The sequence below is a fragment of the Canis lupus genome, chromosome 20 (assembly GCF_011100685.1).
Source record: "Canis lupus familiaris isolate Mischka breed German Shepherd chromosome 20, alternate assembly UU_Cfam_GSD_1.0, whole genome shotgun sequence".
Classification (NCBI taxonomy): Eukaryota; Metazoa; Chordata; class Mammalia; order Carnivora; family Canidae; genus Canis; species Canis lupus.
The window spans coordinates 46,590,987-46,612,824 of record NC_049241.1 but is presented as its reverse complement, the minus strand read 5'-3'; the positions used below and the strand labels follow the sequence as shown (position 1 = coordinate 46,612,824).

Below are 21,838 nucleotides of genomic sequence, written 5' to 3'. Positions count from 1 at the left end.
CCACGTCGGGCACCCTGCAGGGAGCCTACTTGTCTCTCCACCTGGATCTCTGCTTCTCTCTCTGTGTGTGTCTCTCATGAATAAATAAATAAAATCTTTTTAAAAATTAAAAGAAAAATAAGTGGAAGCAGACCGGATGAAAAAACCCACATTTTCTAAAAACGAGGGTCTTGAACTGTAGACTGGAAGCCGTGAAGAGCCCCAATCCTACGGCTCTGGAGGAAGCTCACCGCTGAGTCGTCAGAGATGGGGTGGCAGGTGGCCTCCGGGAACCTAGGGCCTTTGTCCCACAGCCTGCAAGGAGCTAGGTTCCGCCAGCACGCGGGGAGCCCGGAGGAAGAGCTCGAGCCTCAGGTGAGAGCCCGGCCCCCGCTGACAGCTTGCCGCGCTTGGCAGGACCTCGACTAGCTGTGCCACAGCAGGTGTCTGGGATAGGATAGGGACCCGCTTAGTCAGCCCAGGCTGCCGTAAGGGAGTAACACAGTCTGAGTGGCTTATAAATAACCGCCTTCTGGGGACGCCTGGGTGGCTCAGCGGCTCAGCGGTTTAGCGCTGCCTTCAGCCCAGGGCGTGATCCTGGAGACCCGGGATCGAGTCCCACGTCGGGCTCCCTGCACGGAGCCTGCTTCTCCCTCTGCCTGTGTCTCTGCCTCTGTCTCTGTCTCTCTCTCTCTCTGTCTTTCATGAATAAATAAATTAAAAATCTTAAAAAAAATAACAGCCTTCTCTCTCACACAGGTCTAGAAGCTGGAAGTCTGAGCGTGCAGTGCCAGCATGGGCCAGTTCTGGTGCAAACCCACTTCCCAGATGCGGACAATCGTCATGTTGACATATGGTTGGTGTCCCCACAGGGCAGAAGGGGCAACGGAGCTCTCAGGGGTCCCCTTTATGAAGACACTTATCCCATTCATGAGAGCTCCACTCTCATGACCTGATCACCTCCCAAATGCCCCCTGGTAATGCCATGGCACTGAGGGTTAGGGTTTCCACATGTGAATTTTGGGGAGACACAAACATTCAGTCTGTAAAAAAGGTGTTTTGTCATCTTCCTCCACTAAAAACGAAAAGGAGAAACCTCTCCCAGGAGGGTCCCTGCATCCTCCAGGACACAGCTCAACAGGAGTCTGCCCCTGGGTAACTGGAAGGAACAGGCAAAGCGTGGGAGTTTGGGACTCCAGCAGGTCTGGTGCAGTGCCCAGGGTGAGCACCATCCATGAGCTCTTATTACCTTAAGGCAGCAGGGATGAGGGAGGGGCAGGTACATTTGCTGGGGAGGGGAGGGCAGCCTCCCTTAGCAGATGAAACCACCTTCAGCCACCTGCCAGGAGGGACCCCAGAGGGCCAGTTCCCCTGTCACTTTTCTCCTGCCCTCAGCCCTCCCTCCAGGGCCGCATGGAGAAGGAGAGAGAACAGGGCCTGCTCAGGCCTCACTGCCAACCTCCTAGCTCAGTGTAGGGGATGATTTACAGGTTGCCCCAGAGTCTCCTCATCCCCAGCCTCCTCTCTCATGATCCCCTTGGGCACTGGACACCCCAACCAGACAGAGAACCTAGGAAACTCAACGGTGCCAGTTCCTTGTGAGTCTGGGTGATGTCCATGCCGCTCCTTCTCGGCTGGAGTCAGCAACCTTTTTATTTTTTCAAAGATAGATAGATTTATTTATTTATTTATTTATTTATTTATTTATTTATTTATGATAGAGAGAGAGAGAGGCAGACACAGGCAGAGGGAGAAGCAGGCTCCACGCAGGGAGCCCGACGCAGGACTCGATCCCGGGACTCCAGGATCTCACCCTGGGCCAAAGGCAGGTGCTAAACCACTGAGCCACCCAGGGATCCCCTGGAGTCAGCAACCTTTTGTTAAGAAGAGCCGGATAGCAAATATTTTCACCTATTGGGGCCATACAGTCTGTCAAAATGACTTAATTCTGCTGTCGTAGCGCAAAGCAGCCATAGACAAAATGTAAACGAGCAAGCGTGGATGTGTGCCAATAAAACTTTATGTATAAAAACAGGCAGTTGGTCCAGGGGCTGTAGTTTGAGATCCTTGGCCTAACCAATTCCTACCCACCCTCCAGGAAGCCCGTCCAGGAAGTCCTCCTGGATGTCCCATCAGGCTATGCTTCCATTGTCCCAAGTCAAGAATCGTCACCCCTGACTTCAATTTATTCCAGGCCAGAGGACCCCCCACCTCCAGTGCTTGGGGTACGGGTGTTGCCCCACACCTTACAGAGCACAGCACAGCCTGGCCACAGAGGATCTGCACCCAGCAGACGCTTAAAATGGATGCGAATCAAAGCCACCAGGTTGGCCAAAAACAAAGCAAAACAATAAGAAAATAGAAAGTAGCAAGTGCCAGTGTGGAGTTTTGGAATGTGCGTTTCTGGTGGGAATGTAAAATGATGCAGTTGCTGTGGAAACCGCTTTGGTGGTTCCTCAAGAGGTTAAACATAGAATTACCACATGATCCAGCAATTCCACTCCTAAGTATAGACCCCAAGTAATCGAAAACAGGTGTTCAAACAAATCCTTATGTTCCTAGCAGCACAAGTCACAATAGCCAAAAAACCAAATATGAGTGCATGTGTGTGTGTGTATATATATCCATCAGCCGATGAGTGGATAAACAAAGTGTGGTCCGTCCACACAATGCAATATTATTAAGCCATAAAACAGAAAAACAACGACACACACCGTGACCTGGATGAACCTAGAAGACATTATGTTGCGCGAAAGGAGCCAGTCGCGAAAGGCCACACAGTGTACAATTCCTTTCATACAAAACGTCCAGAACAGGTCAGTCCATAGGGACAGAAGGCAGATGAGTGGTCGCGGGGGTCTAGGGGAGGGGGAGGGGCACAACTGTTCAAGGGGACAGGGTTTTCCCTCGGCCTGATGGGATATCCGGAACAGATAGAGGTGGTGGTTATGTAACATCGTGAGTGCACTGCCTGCCACTGAATTACACACTTTATTATTTATTTTTATTTTTTTTTATTTTTAGAGGCAGGGAGGGGCAGAAGGAGAGAAGATCTGAAGCAGGCTCCACATCGAGCGTGGAGCTCGATCTCATGACCCCTGAGATCACGACTTGAGCTGAAACCAGGAGTCGGACACTTAACCCACACAGAGCTGCCCAGGTACCCCTGAATTGTACACTTTACTTATTTTTTTAAAGATTTTATTTATTTATCCATGAAAGACACAGAGAGAGAGGCAGAGACACAGGCAGAGGGAGAAGCAGGCTCCATGCAGGAAGCCTGATGCAGAACTCGATCCCGGGACCCCAGGATCACGCCTTGGGCCAAAGGCAGATGCTCAACCACGAAGACCAAATGTTTGTGTTCCCCAAAAACTCATATGTGGCAACCTAACCCTCGATGTGATGGTATGTGTGGGGGCTGTTGGGAGGTGATCAGGTCGTGAGTGTGGAGCCCCCACAAATGGGATCAGTGGCCTTATAAAAGAGACACCCCAGAGCTTCCGCTGCATGAGGACACAGAGAAGGTGGCATCTCTGGACCAGGAAGTGGCCCTGACTAGGAAGTGAACCGCCAGGACCTTGATCTTGGACTTCTAGCCTCCAGAACCTGAGAAATAAATTTCTGTTTAAGCCTGTTTACCCTGTCCACGGTAGCTTGTCCTATAACACCCCGACTGAGACAGATTCATTGTGTGTTATATGAATTGCACCACAATTTTTTAAAACGTTAAAAACAAAATGCACAGGGGCGCCTGGGTGTCTCAGTGGTTGAGCGTCTGTCTGCCTTTGGCTCAGGTTGTGATCCCAGGGTCCTGGGATCAAGTCCTGCATCAGGCTCCGTAGAGGGAGCCTGCTTCTCCCTCTGCCTACGCCTCTGCCTTTCTCTGGGTCTCTCATGAATAAATAAACAAAATCTTTAAAAAAACAAAATTCACAAAACCAGAAGGCGCATACCTGAAATTCTGCTCCCTATCCCCTAACTCCAGGGGTCTCTGCCTGGCACCGCCCTCCACGACTGACACAGCCTCCCTCCTACCAACTGCCCAAGCCTCCTGAGTGTTCAAGGCCATCACGGGTCCCACGCTGCTTCCCGCCCTGGCCGTGCAAGCGAAGAGTCAGACCCTACTGTAGCCACTATTTTCTCAGGGGGCCCTGTCTCTGGGGCCACAGGTGTGATGTCGCGGGTCAGGCCTTGACCAGGTTCCCGGCACAGCGGCCCATGAGTCAGGCTGGGAACACTGACTGCCCCTCTGGTTTTTCTTGCCCTGCACACACCAGCATGTGATGGGCCTTCTGCGGTTCATAAGTCATTGTTTGAGGTAAACAGTACAGATCACTGAGCGCCAGGCTCTCCTGGGTCAGGAGAGCTCCGATTTTTCTTTACTAAATTGCAAACATCCAGGATCTTTCAGCCCCGCTAATGACAGAGACAGTGGGGAGAGCTTTCCTTCCCAGATCTGGAGAGGGAAGGGGCCGGCCACCAAGCAGGGCCCCAGAATTTGCTGGAAATGCAAACCACAGCTCTGAGGGACAGCTCCACCTCCTATGGTTAGACGGAGAGGCTCCCTTCTAGCACCCGCCCCTCCACACACCCTGGGGGGGAGAACGTCAAGATGCTTTTAGGGGTCACAAGTGGGGGCTGCTCCTGGTGGTAGGGGCCAGGGATGATGCTCAACACCCCACAGTGGGCAGGACGGTCCTGCCCCGGAGAACAATCCAGCCTGAAACGTCAACAGTGCCAAGGTTAGAAAATCCTGCTTAGGGGGCCCGGTACCCCAGTTCTCACCCTGGTCTGCCCTGCCTTTTGAGAACACATTCTAGGGGCCATGGCAACTGAACCGCAGAGACTTCCTCTCGCGCTAGGGAGAGGAATTGGTGCTGTAAGCAGACCCCAGCTGCTCTGTGACCTTCAAGAGGTATCCCCGCCTCTCTGAGCCTCCATTCTCAGGGCGACTCAGATGCCCTCCCGGAGGTGCCTGTGCAGATCAAGTCAAGTCCGAGCACTAGTGTGGCTTGGTCCACACTCTCGAGGCTGTAAGTTAGAGAAGCACACTTCAGTCCCACCTCTCGCGGCTTGTCGTGTGCTTGAGGCTGTAAAGCATCCACGTCAGGGAAACTGGGAAGATCAGGGGACCATTTTGGGGTTCCAGGCTCTGCAGCTGGCAAACTTTCTTACACCCATTTTCTGTTTTTTTTTTTTTTAAGATTTTATTTATTTATTCATGAGAGACACAGAGAGATAGAGACACAGGCAGAGGGAGAAGCAGGCTCCCTGCGGGGAGACCGATGCGGGACCCGATCCCAGGACCCCGGGATCACGCCCTGAGCCAAAGGCAGATGTTCAACCATTGAGCCACCCAGGTGCCCCGTGTTTACACCCATTTTCTCTGTCTTCTGGCCGAGCAGCGCCTTGGAAGGGGTGCATCCAGGGGCCTGACCGATTGCCTGGCACAGGCTACTGTCATAATCCTGGTATCAAGGAACTGAAACTTTCTCTGGCTCTTAAAGACACCCAACAAATGTTCATTTGGTGTCCCCAGCCATAAAGCACATCACGGTGAAGTCATGGGCACAGCAGGTACCCCCAATATGATGGGATGTGGAGGATACCCCATCACCCCACCTCTGCCGTTTCCTCCCCCAAATCCCATACTCGCGATCGAATCACAAGGAAACATTAGATAAATCCAGGCTGGGGGACGTTTGGATGTCCCCAAACGCGGGGATCGTGGTACCTGGCCAGCACTCCAAAATTCTGCTAAGGTCATGAAAAAAACGAGGACGGTGTCACAGACTGGACAAGACCAGAGCAACGTGAGGACAATGCAAGGTGGGATCCCGGAACCGAATGAGAGCGTGTGTGGAAAATCTGGGGGACAACCTAATGAAGCCTGAGTCCAGACAATAGCTCCGTCCCAGCATCAGTTTCTCAGTTTCTACGGACGTGCGGTGGTCCGGCGAGATGCTAACGTTGGGGGACCCCTGGCAAAGGGGACACAGGAGCTCCAAACATTCTCTCTGCGGCTTCTCCACAGCTGGGCTTGTCATTCCCACAACATAAAAAGGTTACTTGTAAAAACAATGACTCTTTGCTGAGAAAGGGAGGGGAAAGCAGTGCTAGGGGGACATACTTACACGAAAAGGTCATTTCTCGTCTCTGTGACATTCAGACTGAACTGGGCGTCCCTGTTGGATCTGGCAAGTCCAGACACAGTTGGGGGCTTCATTAACTGGGGTGGGGAGTAGAGGATCAGGCCAGAGCAGGGGGGGATAACGAGCCCCTCATTTCACAGAAGCTCTTTAATAATAATTAGTACTAATAATACTAATGGGGATGACAACAGTAATAATTGCACCTCTCCCATGGCATTTATCTCGCTCCACCCCGGCTGTTTGCGGGCGTGTCTGCCTCCCTGCTGGGCCCAGGGAACCCGCGGTGGGGGGCCTTCATGGGGTGCATCCCTGGGCCCCGGCATGCAGAGACCCCAGCTCTCCCCTCCAGCCGGCTCCGGTGTGTATGAGTGTTTCGTGGCTGCCATAACAAATGGCCACAGAACAGGTGGCTTGAAACGGAAATGTATTGTCTCCCAGAGTCCTAGAGGGGCTGGGGTCTGAAATCAGAGGGTGGCCAGAGTGGCTTCCTTCTGGAGGCTCTGAGGGAGAATGTGCCTCAGACCCCTCTCCCGGCCTGCGAGGGCCGCGGCAGCACTTGGTGTTCTTGGGCCTCTGGCTGCGTCTCTCTGATCTCTGCCTCCATGTAGCCTCTTCCTCCACCTGAAACCCCTTCTTTTTTCTTTTAAGATTTTATTTATTTATTCATCAGAGACAGAGAGAGGCAGAGACACAGGCAGAGGGAGAAGCAGGCTCCCTGCAGGGAGCGGTGGTGGGACTCGATCCCGGATCTCCAGGTTCACGCCCTGGGCCGAAGGCGGCGCTAAACGACTGAGCCCCCCGGGCTGCCCACCCCTTCTCTTTTCTTATAAAGACACCTGTCGCTGGGTTTAGTGCCCGCCTCAAATCTGGGAGGACCTCATCTCAAGAACTCACTTAAATACATCTGCAAAGACCTCATCTCTGAGAAGGTGGCAGTCACCAATATGGGCGTTAGGATGTGGGCGTATCGTTTGGGGAAACACTATTCATCCCACTATAACCGTGATGTTTTGCCATCAGAGCCTGTCTCTCTTTACTGAGTTTTCTACCCCTCCCCCCAAATTCAGCCAAGAAAATGTTTGCAGCACCGAGACCATGTCCTTGCCATTGGCCCACAGTGGACAGGTGGACAGATGTTGTAGAACCAGGAAGGAGAGGGGGCTGGCGGGGGGCTCCCAAACCTCAGCCACATTTTCCTCACCTGTGAAAGGGGCTGGTTCCACCATCCAGGTGAGATCCATCCTGTCACAGGTGCAAGGACAAAAGGACAGGAGCAGCCTCACTCCTTGGCCAGTCCCATGGCTTGGCTCCCAAGATGGGAGAAGCCCAGTGTTCCTGGAACAGCAGGAGAGAGAATGTGTGTGTGTGTGTGTGTGTGTGTGTGTGTGTATGTGTGTGTGTGAGAGAGAGAGAGAGAGAGACAGAGAGAGAGAGAGAGCACGCATGGCATGGGGGCTGGAGAGAGGGAATGGGACTGTTCATACAGAGGCTCAAAAGAAATGTCATAGGAAGAACTAACATCCCTGGGGGTGGGGGGTGAAAGCATACTTAGAAGACCCCAGAATGCTCTCCAGCCCAGCAAAGCCTTTTAAAAATGATTATGTGGCTCCCCAAACAGTTATATCTAGAGTCACGATCTGACCCAGTAATTCCACTCCTACCTATGGATCCCAAAGAATTAAACACAGGGACTCAAATCCTCACACATGCACATGTGTAGCAGCACTGTTCACAACCATTCACAACCACCAGAAAGTGGAAACATTCCAAATATCTATCAACTGGTGAATGGAAACAAAATATGGTCCATCCATAATGATGGAATATTACTCAGCCACAAAAAGGGATGCAGCCGTGACACACACTACAACGTGGATAAATCTTGAAAATACCATGCTGGGGAACCTGGGTGGCTCAGTGGTTGAGTATCTGCCTTCAGATCAGGGCGTGATCCTGGGGTTCCGTGATCGGGCTCCCTGCAGGGAGCCTGCTTCTCCCTCTGCCTGTGTCTCTGCCTCTCTCTCTGTGCCTCTCATGAGTAAATAAAATCTTAAAAAAAAAAATAAGAAAGCAAAAACATCATGCTGAGTGCAGGAAGCCAAACCCAAAAGATCACATAGTGGAATCACGTACATGATTCCATGTATGTGAAACACCCAGAACAGCCAAATCCACAGATACAGAAAGAAGACTGACAGTTGCCAAAGGCTGGCAGAGGGGGAGGGAGAAGGGAGGAGTCTCCTTTTAGGGCGATAAAAATGTTCTGGAACGTGATAGAGGGAGATGGTGGTACAACATGGTGAATGTATTTAATACCACTGAGTTGTTCGCTTTAAAATGGTTCACTTTGTTATATGAATTTCACCTCGATGTAAAGAAAAAAAAAATTGAAAGTGAAAAAAAAAAAGAGATCTGAAAGGTATTTACCCTCCTTTGTTTCCCAGAGACATCATTCCAGGCATTCAGAAATACCCAAAAGATGTAGAAGTTTTATAAACAGACTTTAATAATGTTAAATGGGGTCCTTCCGTGATTTACCCTGACAGAGTGTGGGCCAGCTCGCTGAGTTGTTGTCATTATTAATAATATATGGTAATGACATAATTACATAATAAGGTCATCATTTTCCACCCCGATTGCAAGTCATTGGGGGTGAAGCAACACGCTCCAGGCGGTTCACCCTGGAAGGGGCAGACGTTGATTCAAAGCTAGCTCCTCCGGGTGGTGACGCGAAACCAGAGTAAGCTCCAGGGTGTGTCAGGTGCCTATCACATCTGATCAGCTGCCCCAAGGGGTGACCTCACAGTCAACAGTGCTGAAGCCCCAGGCCACCGAGGGCAGGGGAGGCCAGGCCCCTCAAAGCAGGGAGAGACGTTCCTGCCTATTCTAAGCTATGAGTGTGGGGTTGTCCCTGACCTCCAAGAGGTGGTGACAAGGATAGTAGAGAATTACTGCACTTTGGGTGGCAGCCTGCATCCCTCAACAGGTGGAAGGGACCATAAAGTGGTGATCCGTCCGTCAGTCGTGTTGAAGAACAAACACCCAACAGGATAGGCGAACTTCAAGTGATGTTCAGTGGAAGAAGCCAGACACAAAGAACCAGTCTGTATGATTGTATTTATAGGAGATGTTCAGAAAAGGCAAATCCTATAGACTCAGAAAGCCACATATCAGTGGTTGCCTGGAACCAGGGGGCACCTAGGTGGCTCAGTCGGTTAAGCATCTGCTTTCAGCTCAAGTCATGATCTCAGGGTCCTGGGATCAAGGCCCACGTCGGGCTCCATGCTCAACTGGGAATCTGCTTCTCCATCACCCTCTGCCTCCTCCTCCCTCTGCATCTGTACTCTCTCAAATAAATAAATAAAATCTAAAAAAAAAAAAAAGTCCCAGAGAGATATCCTTGGGGGTGACAGAAATATACCAAAGCTCGATCGTTGTGATGGTTGCGCCACTCAGTAAATTTTACAGTACGTAGATGATCCCAAAGATCATAAGAATCTAAAGAATCTAGATCATAAAGAATCTAAAGAAAAACTGTAGAATTTCAAATAAGATAAAAGTAAATCTAACCAAAACACTGTAATCTAAATAAAATCAAAAGGTTTTAAGAAAAATAAAAAGAAATCTTAATAAAACTTGAGGTTTTAATCTAGAGAAAATTTTAAATTTTCAAATAAAAGTAAATCTAAATAAAACTGTTTACATTTACATCTAAATAAGACTTTTTAAAGTTTTTAAAAATAAAAAGAAGTCTCAACAGAATTTGAAAATTAGGGATGTCTCAGTGGTTAAGCATCTGCCTTCGGCTCAGGGCGTGATCCTGGAGTCTCAGGTCGAGTCCCACATCGGGCTCCCTGCGTGGAGCCTGCCTCTCTATCTCTGCCTCTCTCTCTCTCTCTCTTTCATGAATAAATAAATAAAATCTTTTTTAAAAAAGAATTTAAAAGTTAAAGATCTAAAGTTTATGAATTTTAAACAATATAAAAAGCAAGCCCTAGCTCAGATGTCATAGTCTAGAGTTTACCAAAAAAAAAAAAAAAAAAAAAAAATCAAAGCGGAAAAACAAAAATTGCTCTCAAGTGTATCATTATTAATAAATGGCACCTTTATGACCAGGTGCCTGAGATGTCCCTGATGCTGAACATCCAAGCTGCTGATCTAAAGGCTGTCTTCAGATTCACCCCCATATTTATTTGGCTAGTTATTGATTAAACACCTGGGAACTAAGCATGGACATGGACCAGCTTATACCGGCTGACAGCTCACTCTCCGGCACCTGGCCAGTAAGAAGCATTCCATAAATGTCTATTAAATGCACACGGAGAGGCTGCAGTGGTTTGGGGAGCCAGTTGACTCTGGAGTCTAAAGGCAGTTCTGCTGGCTTCTCCCTGTAGAGTCAGCCTCTTTGAGCTTCGGGCCAGAGATCTAGCATTTTCTGCTTGCAAGCCATTCCAATCTCTTCCCGTACAGACAGTCCTAATACATCCATTAGCGAGCTTGGCTGTTTGCCAGGAAAACCTATGTATGGACATGAAGTTTGATTTTCATAGAATTTTCACATACTATAAAATATTCTCTTTTTTTCAACCATTCATAAATGTAAAAACCATGTTTAGATATAAGCCAAGCAAAAGCTGCTGTGGTCATATAATATGTGATTCCATTTATATGAAATGTCCAGAACAGGCAAATCCACAGAGATAGAAAGTAGATTGGTGGCTGCCAGGGGCTGGGGTAGGGAATGGGGGGATGGTGACTGCAAAAGTGGGGGTTTCATTTCAGGGTGACGGAAATGTTCCAGATCTAGATAGAGATGATTGTTGTATAATACTGTGAATGTCCTAAAGGCCATTTTAAGATAATTAATTTTAGGGGCATCTGGTGTGGTGTAGTCTGTTGAGCCTCTGACTCTGGGTTTCAGCTCAGGTCGTGATCTCAGTGTTGTGAGATCGAACCCTACTTTGGGCTCTGTGCTCAGTGCAGTCTGCTTCAGATTCTCTCGCTCTCCCTCAAATAAATAAAAATCTTTTTTAAAAAGTTAATTTTATATTCTGTGAACTTCACCTCAATAAAAAAATTATATACACATATATACATGCATATAATTAACATTGGAATATACGTAAAATATAAAGAATAATACTTTTGATGTTTTGATATATATTTTTACTTATTTATTTATTTTTTAAAGCTGCAAGCCAGGGTGTGCCAGCCCTTGATTTAGGCCACTAAACGCAGCTACCAGAACTGGAAGGCCTCTTCCAGGAAAAGCCCTTTATATGTGGTGTCTCTTATCTTCATCAACACATCATGAGGCTTTCTCATGTTCCTTTGATGGATGAGGGACCACGGTCCAACAAGAGAAAGCCATTCATTCCAAGCTGCAGGTGCCAGGGCCAGGATCTGGATGAGCCTGCCCCTCCTTCCCATCTATCACTCACCATGCTAAACAGATCTGCTTGAGACTTAAACAAAAAAACACATGCAATTCTTTGATGTACGTCTTGGCATACAGCAGGTGCTTAATACATTGCTCCCTCTTCCTTTTCTGTCCTCTGTATCAATGAGACTAAGGCCATCGTGGCCTGGCTGGTGAGGAGGTGATGGGGGATTATCACAGGAATCCACTGGTCACCAACCAAATGGAACTCGGCAGCTTCCCCCACATACCACTACTTAATTATTCCTAAGAATTCCTAATTATTCCTAAGAATCAAGAGAGTCAACTCTGGGAAACGAACTAGGGGTGGTGGAAGGGGAGGTGGGTGGGGGGTTGGGGTGACTGGGTGGTGGGCACTGAGGTGGGCACTTGACAGGATGAGCACTGGGTGTTATTCTGTATGTTGGCAAATTGAACACCAATAAAAAATAAATTTATTATTGAAAAAAAAAGAATCAAGAGAGTCCCAGAGACAGTGAGGCAAACTGGGAAGTGCCCCTTCTCGTGGGGTTTCTGCTCTGAGCCCGGCAACAGCAAGGTGGTGACCCACGATACAAAACCCACTTGCAGGGCGTCCTTGCCCACATTACTTCCCATCCCCGAGAAATGCCGAGCTGCCAAACATCTTTGCAACATGGGGAGCGGAGTTTGGCAACGTGCCACAGAAAGCTTGCGCAAACCTAGGCAGAAACACCCTAATCACCCCAGCTGGGAGTCATTGTCCAGTTGCTGCTGTCATGCAACTATAATTCCTCTACAGCATTCATAACTTGTCTTGGAAGCTCAGCCGTATTTTAGGTGACGTATTTTCTGTAGAATTCCTAAGTGCTTGCTCTTGGGAGTTGGGCCAAGTGCACACAATAGCTATTTGGGGCAGAACAGCTGGTAAAGGGAGAGGCAGTCTAGACACTAGAAGCAAAGCAGAAAGAAGTGAAGGATAGTAGAAATGGTCAGGACCCAGTTAAAGGAGACTGTAAGCTCTCTGTGGGCAGAAAGGTGCTATGTACTTCCTTAGTTTCCTCTCCGTGTCCAGTGGAGCATAGAGAGGGAGCTTGATATTTATTAGCTGCTCAGAAAAAAACCTTTCTGATTTGCGAGCTTCGTGAGCCCTTAAAGATAGGTGACAGGAGCTGGTAAATGCAAAGCAGCACATGAACCAATCCTACAAGCCTCTCACAGTCACAGACATCACCAATCAATCGCAGCACCGTTTCCGAGCACTGAGCCTCGGTACAATCTCAGAACCTGTGCCAGCGCAGGGTCAAAATAGTATCAAGTGACTGGAGGGACATGATCTGCCTCCTGCCCCGGCTTAGACTATAAATATTGACTTGTTAGGAGAGGATGGGAGGCCTTGGGAATGACATGAGAGTGAGGGCATTGCCATCAAGAAGCATAAAGTTCACCACTGTGAGCAGGACAGCAAGGTACAGACCCAGAGCCAGTCCCTACTCTTTTGGAACTTACCTGTGACACTTAGGGAGAAGGGCGGTCATACACTTGTGCCTCAGCACTATCAGGTCACTTGCTGATCATGTAACCTTCGTAGATGCATCTGGTTCTCTCCCACTTAGCAGCTGATGGGACAGGCTGCCCAGAGTCTGTGAAGCTCTGCCAAAGGTAAGTCACCCAGCTGGGAAGAGGCAGTACTGGGGACCTGGCTCGTTCTCCCAAGGCATCGTCACCCAAGACGCCGCCAGGACACACTCACATGGGTATGCACGGCCTGGATAGCAGAGTGAGAGGACCACAGCATGAGAGGTGCCATGCTCTGAACCCGCCCTCCCAGTGCCAGGCTTCTCCCTTGGCCTGGGATCCCCTATCTGGTTCACTCACTCTTGCTCATAACCAGGCAGCAGATAGTCTTTTGAGTATTGACACAACGCCATCTCTCCTGCCTCACAAAGAAACCGGAGGCTCAGAGAGGTCAAATGACACGCCCAAGGTCACACAGGTAAAGTGGCAACTGAAGTCCACATTCTTCCCATTCACTGGTGGCTCTGAGCACTGGTTCTGTTCTCCAGGTGCTCTGCCCAAGTCTCTCACGCTGCCCTGGGAGGTCCTCGGTGGGTGGCCGGCATCCTCACATCACGTTTGTTTCAACACCAGGTCCACAGCTGGGCCCCGGAGACACAGAGATGAATCAAGGGAGGCCCCTGCCTTTGGGGGGCTCCCTGTCTGGAGAGGAAGCCAGAAGGGAGAACAGCTGGTTACCATGATGTATGAGTTTCCTGGGGCTGCAAAAAAAAAAAAAAATGGTACAAACTGGGTGGCTTAACACAACAGATATGTATTCTCTCACAGTTCTGGGGCCCAGAAGTCTGAAATTAAGGTGTTGACAGAGTGGGTTCCTTCTGATGAAGCTCGGAGGAAGAATCAGTCCCAGGCCTCTCTCCTGGCTTCTGGGGGTTCCAAGCAGTCTTTGGTGTTCCTTGGCTTGTGACTACATTGCTTTGATTTCTGACCCCATCTTCCCAGGGTCATCTCTGTGCTTGTGACTTTGTGTCCCTTCTCCAATAAGAAGACTGATCGGGGCCACTGGGTGGCTCAGTAATTAAGTGTCTGCTCAGATGTGATCCCAGGGTCCTGGGACCCAGTGTCACATCGGGTTCCCTGCAGGGAGCCTGTTTCTCTCTCTGTGTCTCTGCCTCTCTCTGTCTCTCGTGAATAAATAAATAAAATCTTTAAGAAAAAAAGAAAAGGACACTGATCATTAGATGTAGGGCCCATGCTAACCTAGGATAACCTCACCTCAAGGCCCTTCATTACATCTGCAAAGACCCTCTTTCCAAATAAGGTCACATTCACATGCACCAGTGGTGAGGACTCGGACATATTCTTGGGGACGTGTTCAAACCATTAGCTATGGTGACAAGGAAGGTTACTTAAAGCTGGGTGGAGGAGGAGAAACTGTGGACAGGCCTGCAGAAGCACAGAGCCACCCACAGAAGTTCCTCTGAGGAGCTGCAGGAGATCTATCCATTTGTTTGCTTGTTCAACCACCCACTGAATGTTTATTGAGTGCCTACTGTGTGCTAGGCTGGCCCAGGATCCAGACCTGGTTCCCACCTTCCCTGCAGTTCACACACTACTTATGGGCATGACAGGGGGAAAAAAAGCACAACTGGGTGGATAAAATAATGACCACCAGTGAACCAAAGTGCTACACAACAAACAAAAAATGGAATCCGAGAAAAGGAACTACACAGCGTGGGGAGGGCTGTTGTGGGTGGGGTCAGCGGAGCCCACGCTCACCCTGAAATGCACAGATGAGCTCGGATGGCCTTTTCAACAAATAGTCCTGGAACCACTAGGTATTCACATGCCAAAAAAAAAAAAAAAATTTTTTTTAAACTCATTCATTGAAGCGTAAAATGCAAAACTATAAACCTTCTAGTTGACAACATAGGGGAAAATCAGGATGTCCTTGGGGTTGGTGATTTTTTAGATATAAGACCAAAGTACAATCCTAAAGGGAAAATGTGATATAATGGCCTTCCTTAAACTGAAAAACTTGTGCTCTGCAAAAGGCGCTGTTAGAGACTCAAAAAACAAGCCACAGACTAGGAGAAAATCTTTGCGAATCACCGGTCTGGTAAAGGACTGGTGTCCGACATATGCAAACAACTCTTAAAACTCTGTAAGAAAACAAACAGTTAAAATCCCGGCCAAAAATCTGAACAGACCCCTCACTGGTGAAGATCTGCAGATGGCAAACAAGCAAATGAAAAGATGCTCCACATCCCATGTCATCAGGAGATGCAAATTAAAAACATCAATGGGATACCACCACACACCTATTAGAACGGCTAAAATACAAAAAACTGACAATGCCAAATGCTGGCGAAGATGCGGAGCAGTGACAACTTCTGTTCATTCACCACTGGTGGGAATACAAATGGTACTACTACTTTGGAGGGCAGTTCGGTGGTCTAAACACAGTCCTAGCCTACGATCCATCAGTTGTACCCCTGGGTATACCCAATTAATTTGAAAACATGTCCATGAAAAACCCTACACATCAATGTTTACAGCAGCCATACTCAATATATACTCAATCTGGCAACTATATGGCCAAACACTGAAAGCAGCCAAGATATCCTTCAATAAGTGAATGGATAAACTGAGCTCCATCCATACCACGGAATATTATTCAGCATTAAAAAAGAAACGAGCTCTCAAGCCACAAAAGACATAGAGGAATCTTAAAACGCACATCGCTAAGTGAAAGGAGACAGTCTGAAGCTACCTACTGTATGTGCTACGATAGAGATTCTGGAAAAGGCAAAATTGTGGACCTGAACCAGGGGTTAGGGGGGAGAGAGGGATGGAGAGTTGGAGCCCAGGGGACTTTAAGGGCAGCAAAACTATTCTGTATGATAGTGTAAGAGTGGATACATGGTGTGTATTTGTCAAAATGCATACAAGGTACTACATCAAGAGTGCACCCTTGTATAAACTGTGGATTTTAGCTAACGACAATGCATCAACATTGGCTCATCAAGTTAAAAAATGAATCATATAATGCCGGGGGAAACTATGTGGCGGGGTACATGGGAACTCTGTCTACTTTCTATTCGTGTTTTCTGTAAACCTAACAGCGCCTCAAAAAATTAAGTTCACTGGGCAGCCCCGGTGGCCCAGCGGTTTAGCGCTGCCTTTGGCCAGGGTGTGATCCTGGAGACCCGGGATCAAGTCCCACGTCGGGCTCCCTGCGTGGAGCCTGCTTCTCTCTGCCTGTGTCTCTGCCTCTCTCTCTCTCTCTGTGTCTGTCATGAATAAATAAATAAAATAAAACAAAATTTTAAAAAATTAAGTTCACTAGTGAAGAGGATGGGAAGGGAAGATGAGCCGGAGCCAAGCAAATGGGAAGTGAGAGGAAGAAACGCCGGGTAGAGGGCACGGCAAGTACAAAGGCCTGGAGGGCGGCGGGTGCGTGGTGCATTCCAGAACCTGCAAGGAATCCAAGAAGGGAGAAGGCTGAGCTGGAGGGAGCCGTGGGGGCTGTCAGAGGTGGAGGGAAGGAATGGACCATCCATCATACACCTTGGGGACCAAATTCGATTCCCTTCATCTTTCCCTCATTGTCATATGGGGAAACAGAGGCCCAGGAAAAGGCAGTGAGAAAAGCATACAGATGGCTCATCAAACCCGAACCTGCAGAGCTCACCGGATGTCATCAGCACTTACACACACACACACACACACACACACACACACACAGGGAGAAACTGCATGACTCTTACAGTACCGCTGTGGGGTCAGGTACCATCATTATCTGTGTTTTACAGATGAAGAAGCAAGCCCAGAGAGCCAAAGCCACCTGCCCAAGGTCACACAGCCAGGGGTCAGTGGCTGAAGCTGACTCTCAAGCATCACAGTGGCAGCGACAGGAGGGATGTTTGAATTCAGCCCGAGCCTCTAGAGGCCCAGGGAAGCTGCAGAGGCGATCCTTGTCCCCTCCAGCCACTGTTCCTGGCACCGGGGCCCCTCTGGATCCCCATCCCCTGACGCATGGGGCTTATCCACATGTGTTTGCCGACTCTACAGTTGGATGAATCACAGCGGGGTGACACACCTCTGAGGTTCCTTGCAGCTGGGAGGGTCCAGGATCACAGACCCCCAAGGGGCCCCTTGGTCCCTGTGTGGTGCCAAGGCCACCCCCCACACAGTGGCCCTGGGCTGTTGGTGGTCCAGCTGCTGTCAGTGGGAAAGCCCTCCTGGCTCCGAGAAGGCATCCGGGTCAGGAGCTTCGTGTACCCCTCACCACCTCGCCACGGGTGCCTCCAGGCCAGGAACATCCATAGGTTCTGGAGTCAAGAGACCGAGCGGGATGCTGGCTCAGTGTTACGCCGTGAGATGCTCTCCCTCTACACTCACGTGGCTCCCTGTTTCTCCAGCTCTGGACTCATACGGCCCTGGCTGAGGTGGGGTTCACATGCTCATCATCCTCTCTGCCCCCGCTCACACTTCTCCCTCCCCGCTGTATCTTGCACCCCCTGCTTCACGTTTCCGGAAGGTTCGTATTCCCAGTACGGTTGTTTATCTTACACCTCCTCCTGGAAGCCCCCAAGAGCAGGGGGATTTGCCTGGCTGCTGGCTGCTGCGCTCCCAGTGCCCTCTCAGGCCCAGCACACAGTGAGGATGGCGGTGACAGTCCCTTGCTGGCAGGGCTGCGCTGTGGGTGGCCCCTGTGGTCCGTTCAAGATGCGGACCAGACAGGCTCGTTCCGGTCCCCTGCTGCCACCTCCAGCCCCTCCCGCCCAGCGCTGGGTCTGTGTTGGAGTAGAGACTGTCGTCCTGGTCTTCAGCCTCTTCACCTGCGCAGGTCACCGGGCCTACCAGCCTCTGGAGGCCGGGGCCTCAGTTTCCCTGGGGGCTTCCTTGAGGGAGAGCGTCTCAAGGACCTAACACTTGTTGACGTCATCGTGCAAAGTTGTTTTGTTTTTCTTTTTTACGCAGTGATGGGCATACCGGCGGGTCAGGCTTAGCGGGCTCCCTGAAAATGGGAGGCCCAGTCTCCCGACCCGTTACGAACCCCGGGGACCCCGAGCCCCCGTCCGCCAGCCAGCGTTCCTGGGGTCCAGGATTCTGGGGACGCCCTTGAAACTGGGGGCAACGTCGCCCCGCGTCAGGGCGTCCGGGAGCCCCTCTGAGGCGCCGGGGCCACTCCTCCCCCTGCGCCGGGGATCCCCGAGGCCCCGGCCCCGCTCTGCCGTAGCCCGGTCCGGATGCCGCCTCCGCTCCAGTCCGCGAGCCGAGCCGGCGGGAGCCCGCGGGGCGCCCCGGGGATCCCTGGGCGTCACGCGGCTGTTGTGGGGCGCGTGTTGACGCGTCGCCGGGGAGACGCGCGGGGGCGGGGCCGGCAGGGGGCGCGGCTGGCGGTGCGCGAGGGGCCGGCGGCGCTGCGCGGAGTCCTGGCGGCAGCAGTGGCCACGGCCGCCGCCGCCCGCCGGCTTATATACCGCGGCTAAATTTAGGCTGCGCCCGGAGCTCGTCCCCATCCGGGACGCGTTTCCGCCGCCGCCGCTTTGGCCCGGCCCCCGCGCGCGCCGCGCCTATAAGGCTTGGGCGGGCCCGGCCGCGGCCGCAGAGCGTCCCCGCCCGCCCGCGCCCCGACCAGCCCGGCTCCGGGCAGCCACTCACCGGCGTCCCGAGCCCCGTCGGCCCCGGGCCCCAGCCATGGCGCTGAGCGAGCCCATCCTGCCGTCCTTCTCCACTTTCGCCAGTCCGTGCCGCGAGCGTGGCCTGCAGGAGGTGAGGGCGGCAGGGACCTCGGGGGCGGCGGGACCGCGGGCGGCGGGGGCGGCCGGCTCGGGGAAGTAAAGCTCGGGCCGCGGGGTAGCGGAGCGCGGGCTCAGGGGAACGGAACTCAGGCGGCGGGCGGCGACCCGGGGCCCGCCGCGCTCACGCCCGCGCCCTCCCGCTCTGTCACCCGCAGCGCTGGCCGCGCGCAGAGCCCGAGGCGGGCGGCACCGACGACGACCTCAACAGCGTGCTGGACTTCATCCTGTCCATGGGGCTGGACGGCCTCGGCGCCGAGGCCGCCCCCGAGCCGCCGCCGCCGCCCCCGCCGCCTGCGTTCTACTACCCCGAGGCCGGCGCGCCGCCGCCCTACAGCGCCCCCGCGGGCGGCCTGGTGTCCGAGCTGCTGCGGCCCGAGCTGGACGTGCCGCCGGGACCCGCGCTGCACGGCCGCTTCCTGCTGGCGCCCCCCGGCCGCCTGGTGAAGGCCGAGCCCCCCGAGGCGGACGGCGGCGGCGGCTACGGCTGCGCGCCCGGCCTGGCCCGCGGGCCGCGGGGCCTCAAGCGCGAGGGCGCCCCGGGCCCCGCAGCGGCGTGCATGAGAGGCCCCGGGGGCCGCCCGCCGCCGCCGCCCGACACGCCGCCGCTCAGCCCCGACGGCCCCGCGCGCCTGCCCGCGCCCGGTCCGCGCGCGCCCTTCCCGCCGCCCTTCGGCGGCCCCGGCTTCGGAGCGCCCGGCCCCGGCCTGCACTACCCGCCGCCCGCGCCCGCCGCCTTCGGTCTCTTCGACGACGCGGCCGCCGCCGCCGCCGCCGCGGCCCTGGGCTTGGCGCCGCCCGCCGCCCGAGGTCTGCTCACGCCTCCCGCGTCCCCGCTGGAGCTGCTGGAAGCCAAGCCCAAGCGCGGCCGCCGCTCCTGGCCGCGCAAGCGCACCGCCACGCACACCTGCAGCTACGCGGGCTGCGGCAAGACCTACACCAAGAGCTCGCACCTCAAGGCGCACTTGCGCACGCACACAGGTGGGCGGCGAGCGCGGGCCGGGGGGCGGGGGTCCGAGGGCCGCGGGCTTAGGAACCCCTCCCCGAGGGCGTGGCCCTGGAGACGGGGAGGGGGTCGCACGCTCGGGACTCCCCGGGAGGCGTGGCTCCAGGGGCTGCGGAGGGGGCGCGCGATTGGGAACCTCAGGGGGGATTCTGTCTCAGAACGCACGCTAGCACCCTCCTGGGAGCGTGGCTCAGGGCTTTGGGAAGAGGGGGTGCGCGCGCCCTGAGACCTAGGGTAGGTCGCTGGGGCTCGGAACGCCAGGGAGAGGATGCGAGCCTAGGACTCCTGGGGGCGTGGCTCGAGACGCCAGGGAGCGGGCAGCGCGCCCTTTGCGCGCCCTGGGGGCGAGAATCGGGAAAGTTCGAGAGCTGGGGGCTGGTGCCTGGGATCCCTAGAGGTGCGGAACGTAGGTTCCTTCCCCCCTGCACCCCCACCGCGCAGCTTCGGGGAGCTGGTTAGGACTAGGGTGCGCGCGCCCGAGCAGCCACAGTCGCGGTGCGCGCGCGGAGTCCCCGGGGAGCCCACTGAGTCCCGCTGTCGCCCCCCCCCCCCGCAGGCGAGAAGCCCTACCACTGCAACTGGGACGGCTGCGGCTGGAAGTTCGCGCGCTCGGACGAACTCACGCGCCACTACCGCAAGCACACGGGCCACCGGCCCTTCCAGTGCCACCTCTGCGACCGTGCCTTCTCGCGCTCCGACCACCTGGCGCTGCACATGAAGCGGCACATGTAGCCTGGACGCCCCCCCCGCGCGCGGCCGTGGCGGGTCCCACGCGCCGGGCGCGGCCCCCCCCAAACTGTGACTGGTATTTATTGGGCCCGGAGGACCGGGCTGGGCACAGCGTGGCCATTGAGGGGGCCCCTCCCCGCGACGCCAACGCTGCCGCCCCGGCCCCCATCAGAGACTGAAGGCCCGGTGGGAGAAGACCGCGATCCTCCTTGACGAGTTTTGTTTTCAAAATGGTGCAATAATTCAGTGTCGTCTTCCCGTCCCCCCATCCCACCGGGTCTACACTAGAGGATCGAGGCTTGATGCCTTGTGAGAAATACAGCCTTAATTTGTACTGTCTTCGACATTTTTTTTATAATATTGTACATAGCAACTGTGACATATTGTATTACTGTAAATAAGGAGACAGGTGGGCATTTTGGCTCCCTGGTTCAGTTTTTTAAGACTTTGGTTGTTGTTGTTTGTTTGTTTGTTTTTTAATTAAAAGAAAGTTTTGCATCTTTTGAAAAATCACGGCGCTGGTCTGCTTGGAAGCTGGGGTGTAGGGTGGGACTGGGGACGGAACCGGCAGCTTGGGTGGAAAGCAGCCCGTAAGAGGTGGGGTGAAGTGTGTCCTGCCCCAGCCAGCACCCTGGCTTGCCAGCTGCAGCACCCAGCTGCCAGGAACCTGTGGGTTTTTCTATAAATTTAAACACTACATTTTAAGACTGAGGGAGAGTTATTTTAAGGTTGTTCCCCGAGCCATAAATTGCCTCTTTTTCCCCTGAGCTGGGGAAAGTGCTGGTCCCACTGACGTGGCCTCCTCTGGGCTGAAAAAAGCTTTACCTCTTTCTGGAAGCTTCTGAGGTTTTAACCAAAGTTCTGGAGTGTGCAGGCTCGCCCCACGCCTCACACACCTTTATTTTTTTTTCTTTCTTTCTTTAGAAAGGGGCAAAATGCTAATTTTCTGACCTGCTTTGCCTTTTACTAGTCTTGCCTTTTAGCAGGATTTTTTTTTTTTTAAAGAGTGAGTTCCCCATCCTGTTAGAAAAAAATAAAATCCATGTTTGAGGGCTATGTATGGTGGGTGCTCTTTCCCAGATGAGAAAATAGGCTCAGAGAGGTAGCTATGGAGTGATGGCGTTAGGATGCAAGCCTGGTCTGTCTGCATCCCAGGGATCCCTGAACCCCACTAGAAGGGATCAGGGGCTTTCTGTTGCTTGCATTGAAGGGCTAGGAGACGCACTCCTGCAGGTGCCCTGGTGTG

At 52.8% G+C, this 21,838-nt stretch overlaps 1 protein-coding gene and 1 long non-coding RNA gene across 2 annotated transcripts; one reads left to right on the top strand and one right to left on the bottom strand.

Annotated features, from left to right (window-relative positions):
* Window positions 1–11,902: 11,902 nt before the first annotated feature.
* LOC111091361 lies at window positions 11,903–18,327 on the bottom strand. The gene is made up of 3 exons (XR_005375045.1): window positions 17,153–18,327; window positions 13,411–13,811; window positions 11,903–13,300 (listed from the first exon to the last, which is right to left on the bottom strand). It is a non-coding gene; the product is annotated as an uncharacterized LOC111091361 (long non-coding RNA).
* Window positions 18,328–18,671: 344 nt separating this feature from the next.
* Window positions 18,672–21,105, top strand: KLF2 (Kruppel like factor 2). Its single transcript, XM_038565301.1, has 3 exons — window positions 18,672–18,831; window positions 19,016–19,838; window positions 20,420–21,105. The coding sequence occupies exons 1-3, from the start codon at window positions 18,757–18,759 to the stop codon at window positions 20,593–20,595; spliced, it is 1,074 nt and encodes a 357-aa protein (XP_038421229.1). The 5' UTR covers window positions 18,672–18,756; the 3' UTR covers window positions 20,596–21,105.
* Window positions 21,106–21,838: the final 733 nt, after the last annotated feature.

Bases quoted from the DNA above. Each gene is read 5' to 3' on its own strand.
- KLF2 (XM_038565301.1), top strand. From the start codon at position 18,757: ATGGCGCTGAGCGAGCCCATCCTGCCGTCCTTCTCCACTTTCGCCAGT. The intron at 18,832-19,015 runs GTGAGGGCGGCA...TGTCACCCGCAG, and splicing joins GCGAGCGTGGCCTGCAGGAG to CGCTGGCCGCGCGCAGAGCC. The intron at 19,839-20,419 runs GTGGGCGGCGAG...CCCCCCCCGCAG, and splicing joins GCACTTGCGCACGCACACAG to GCGAGAAGCCCTACCACTGC.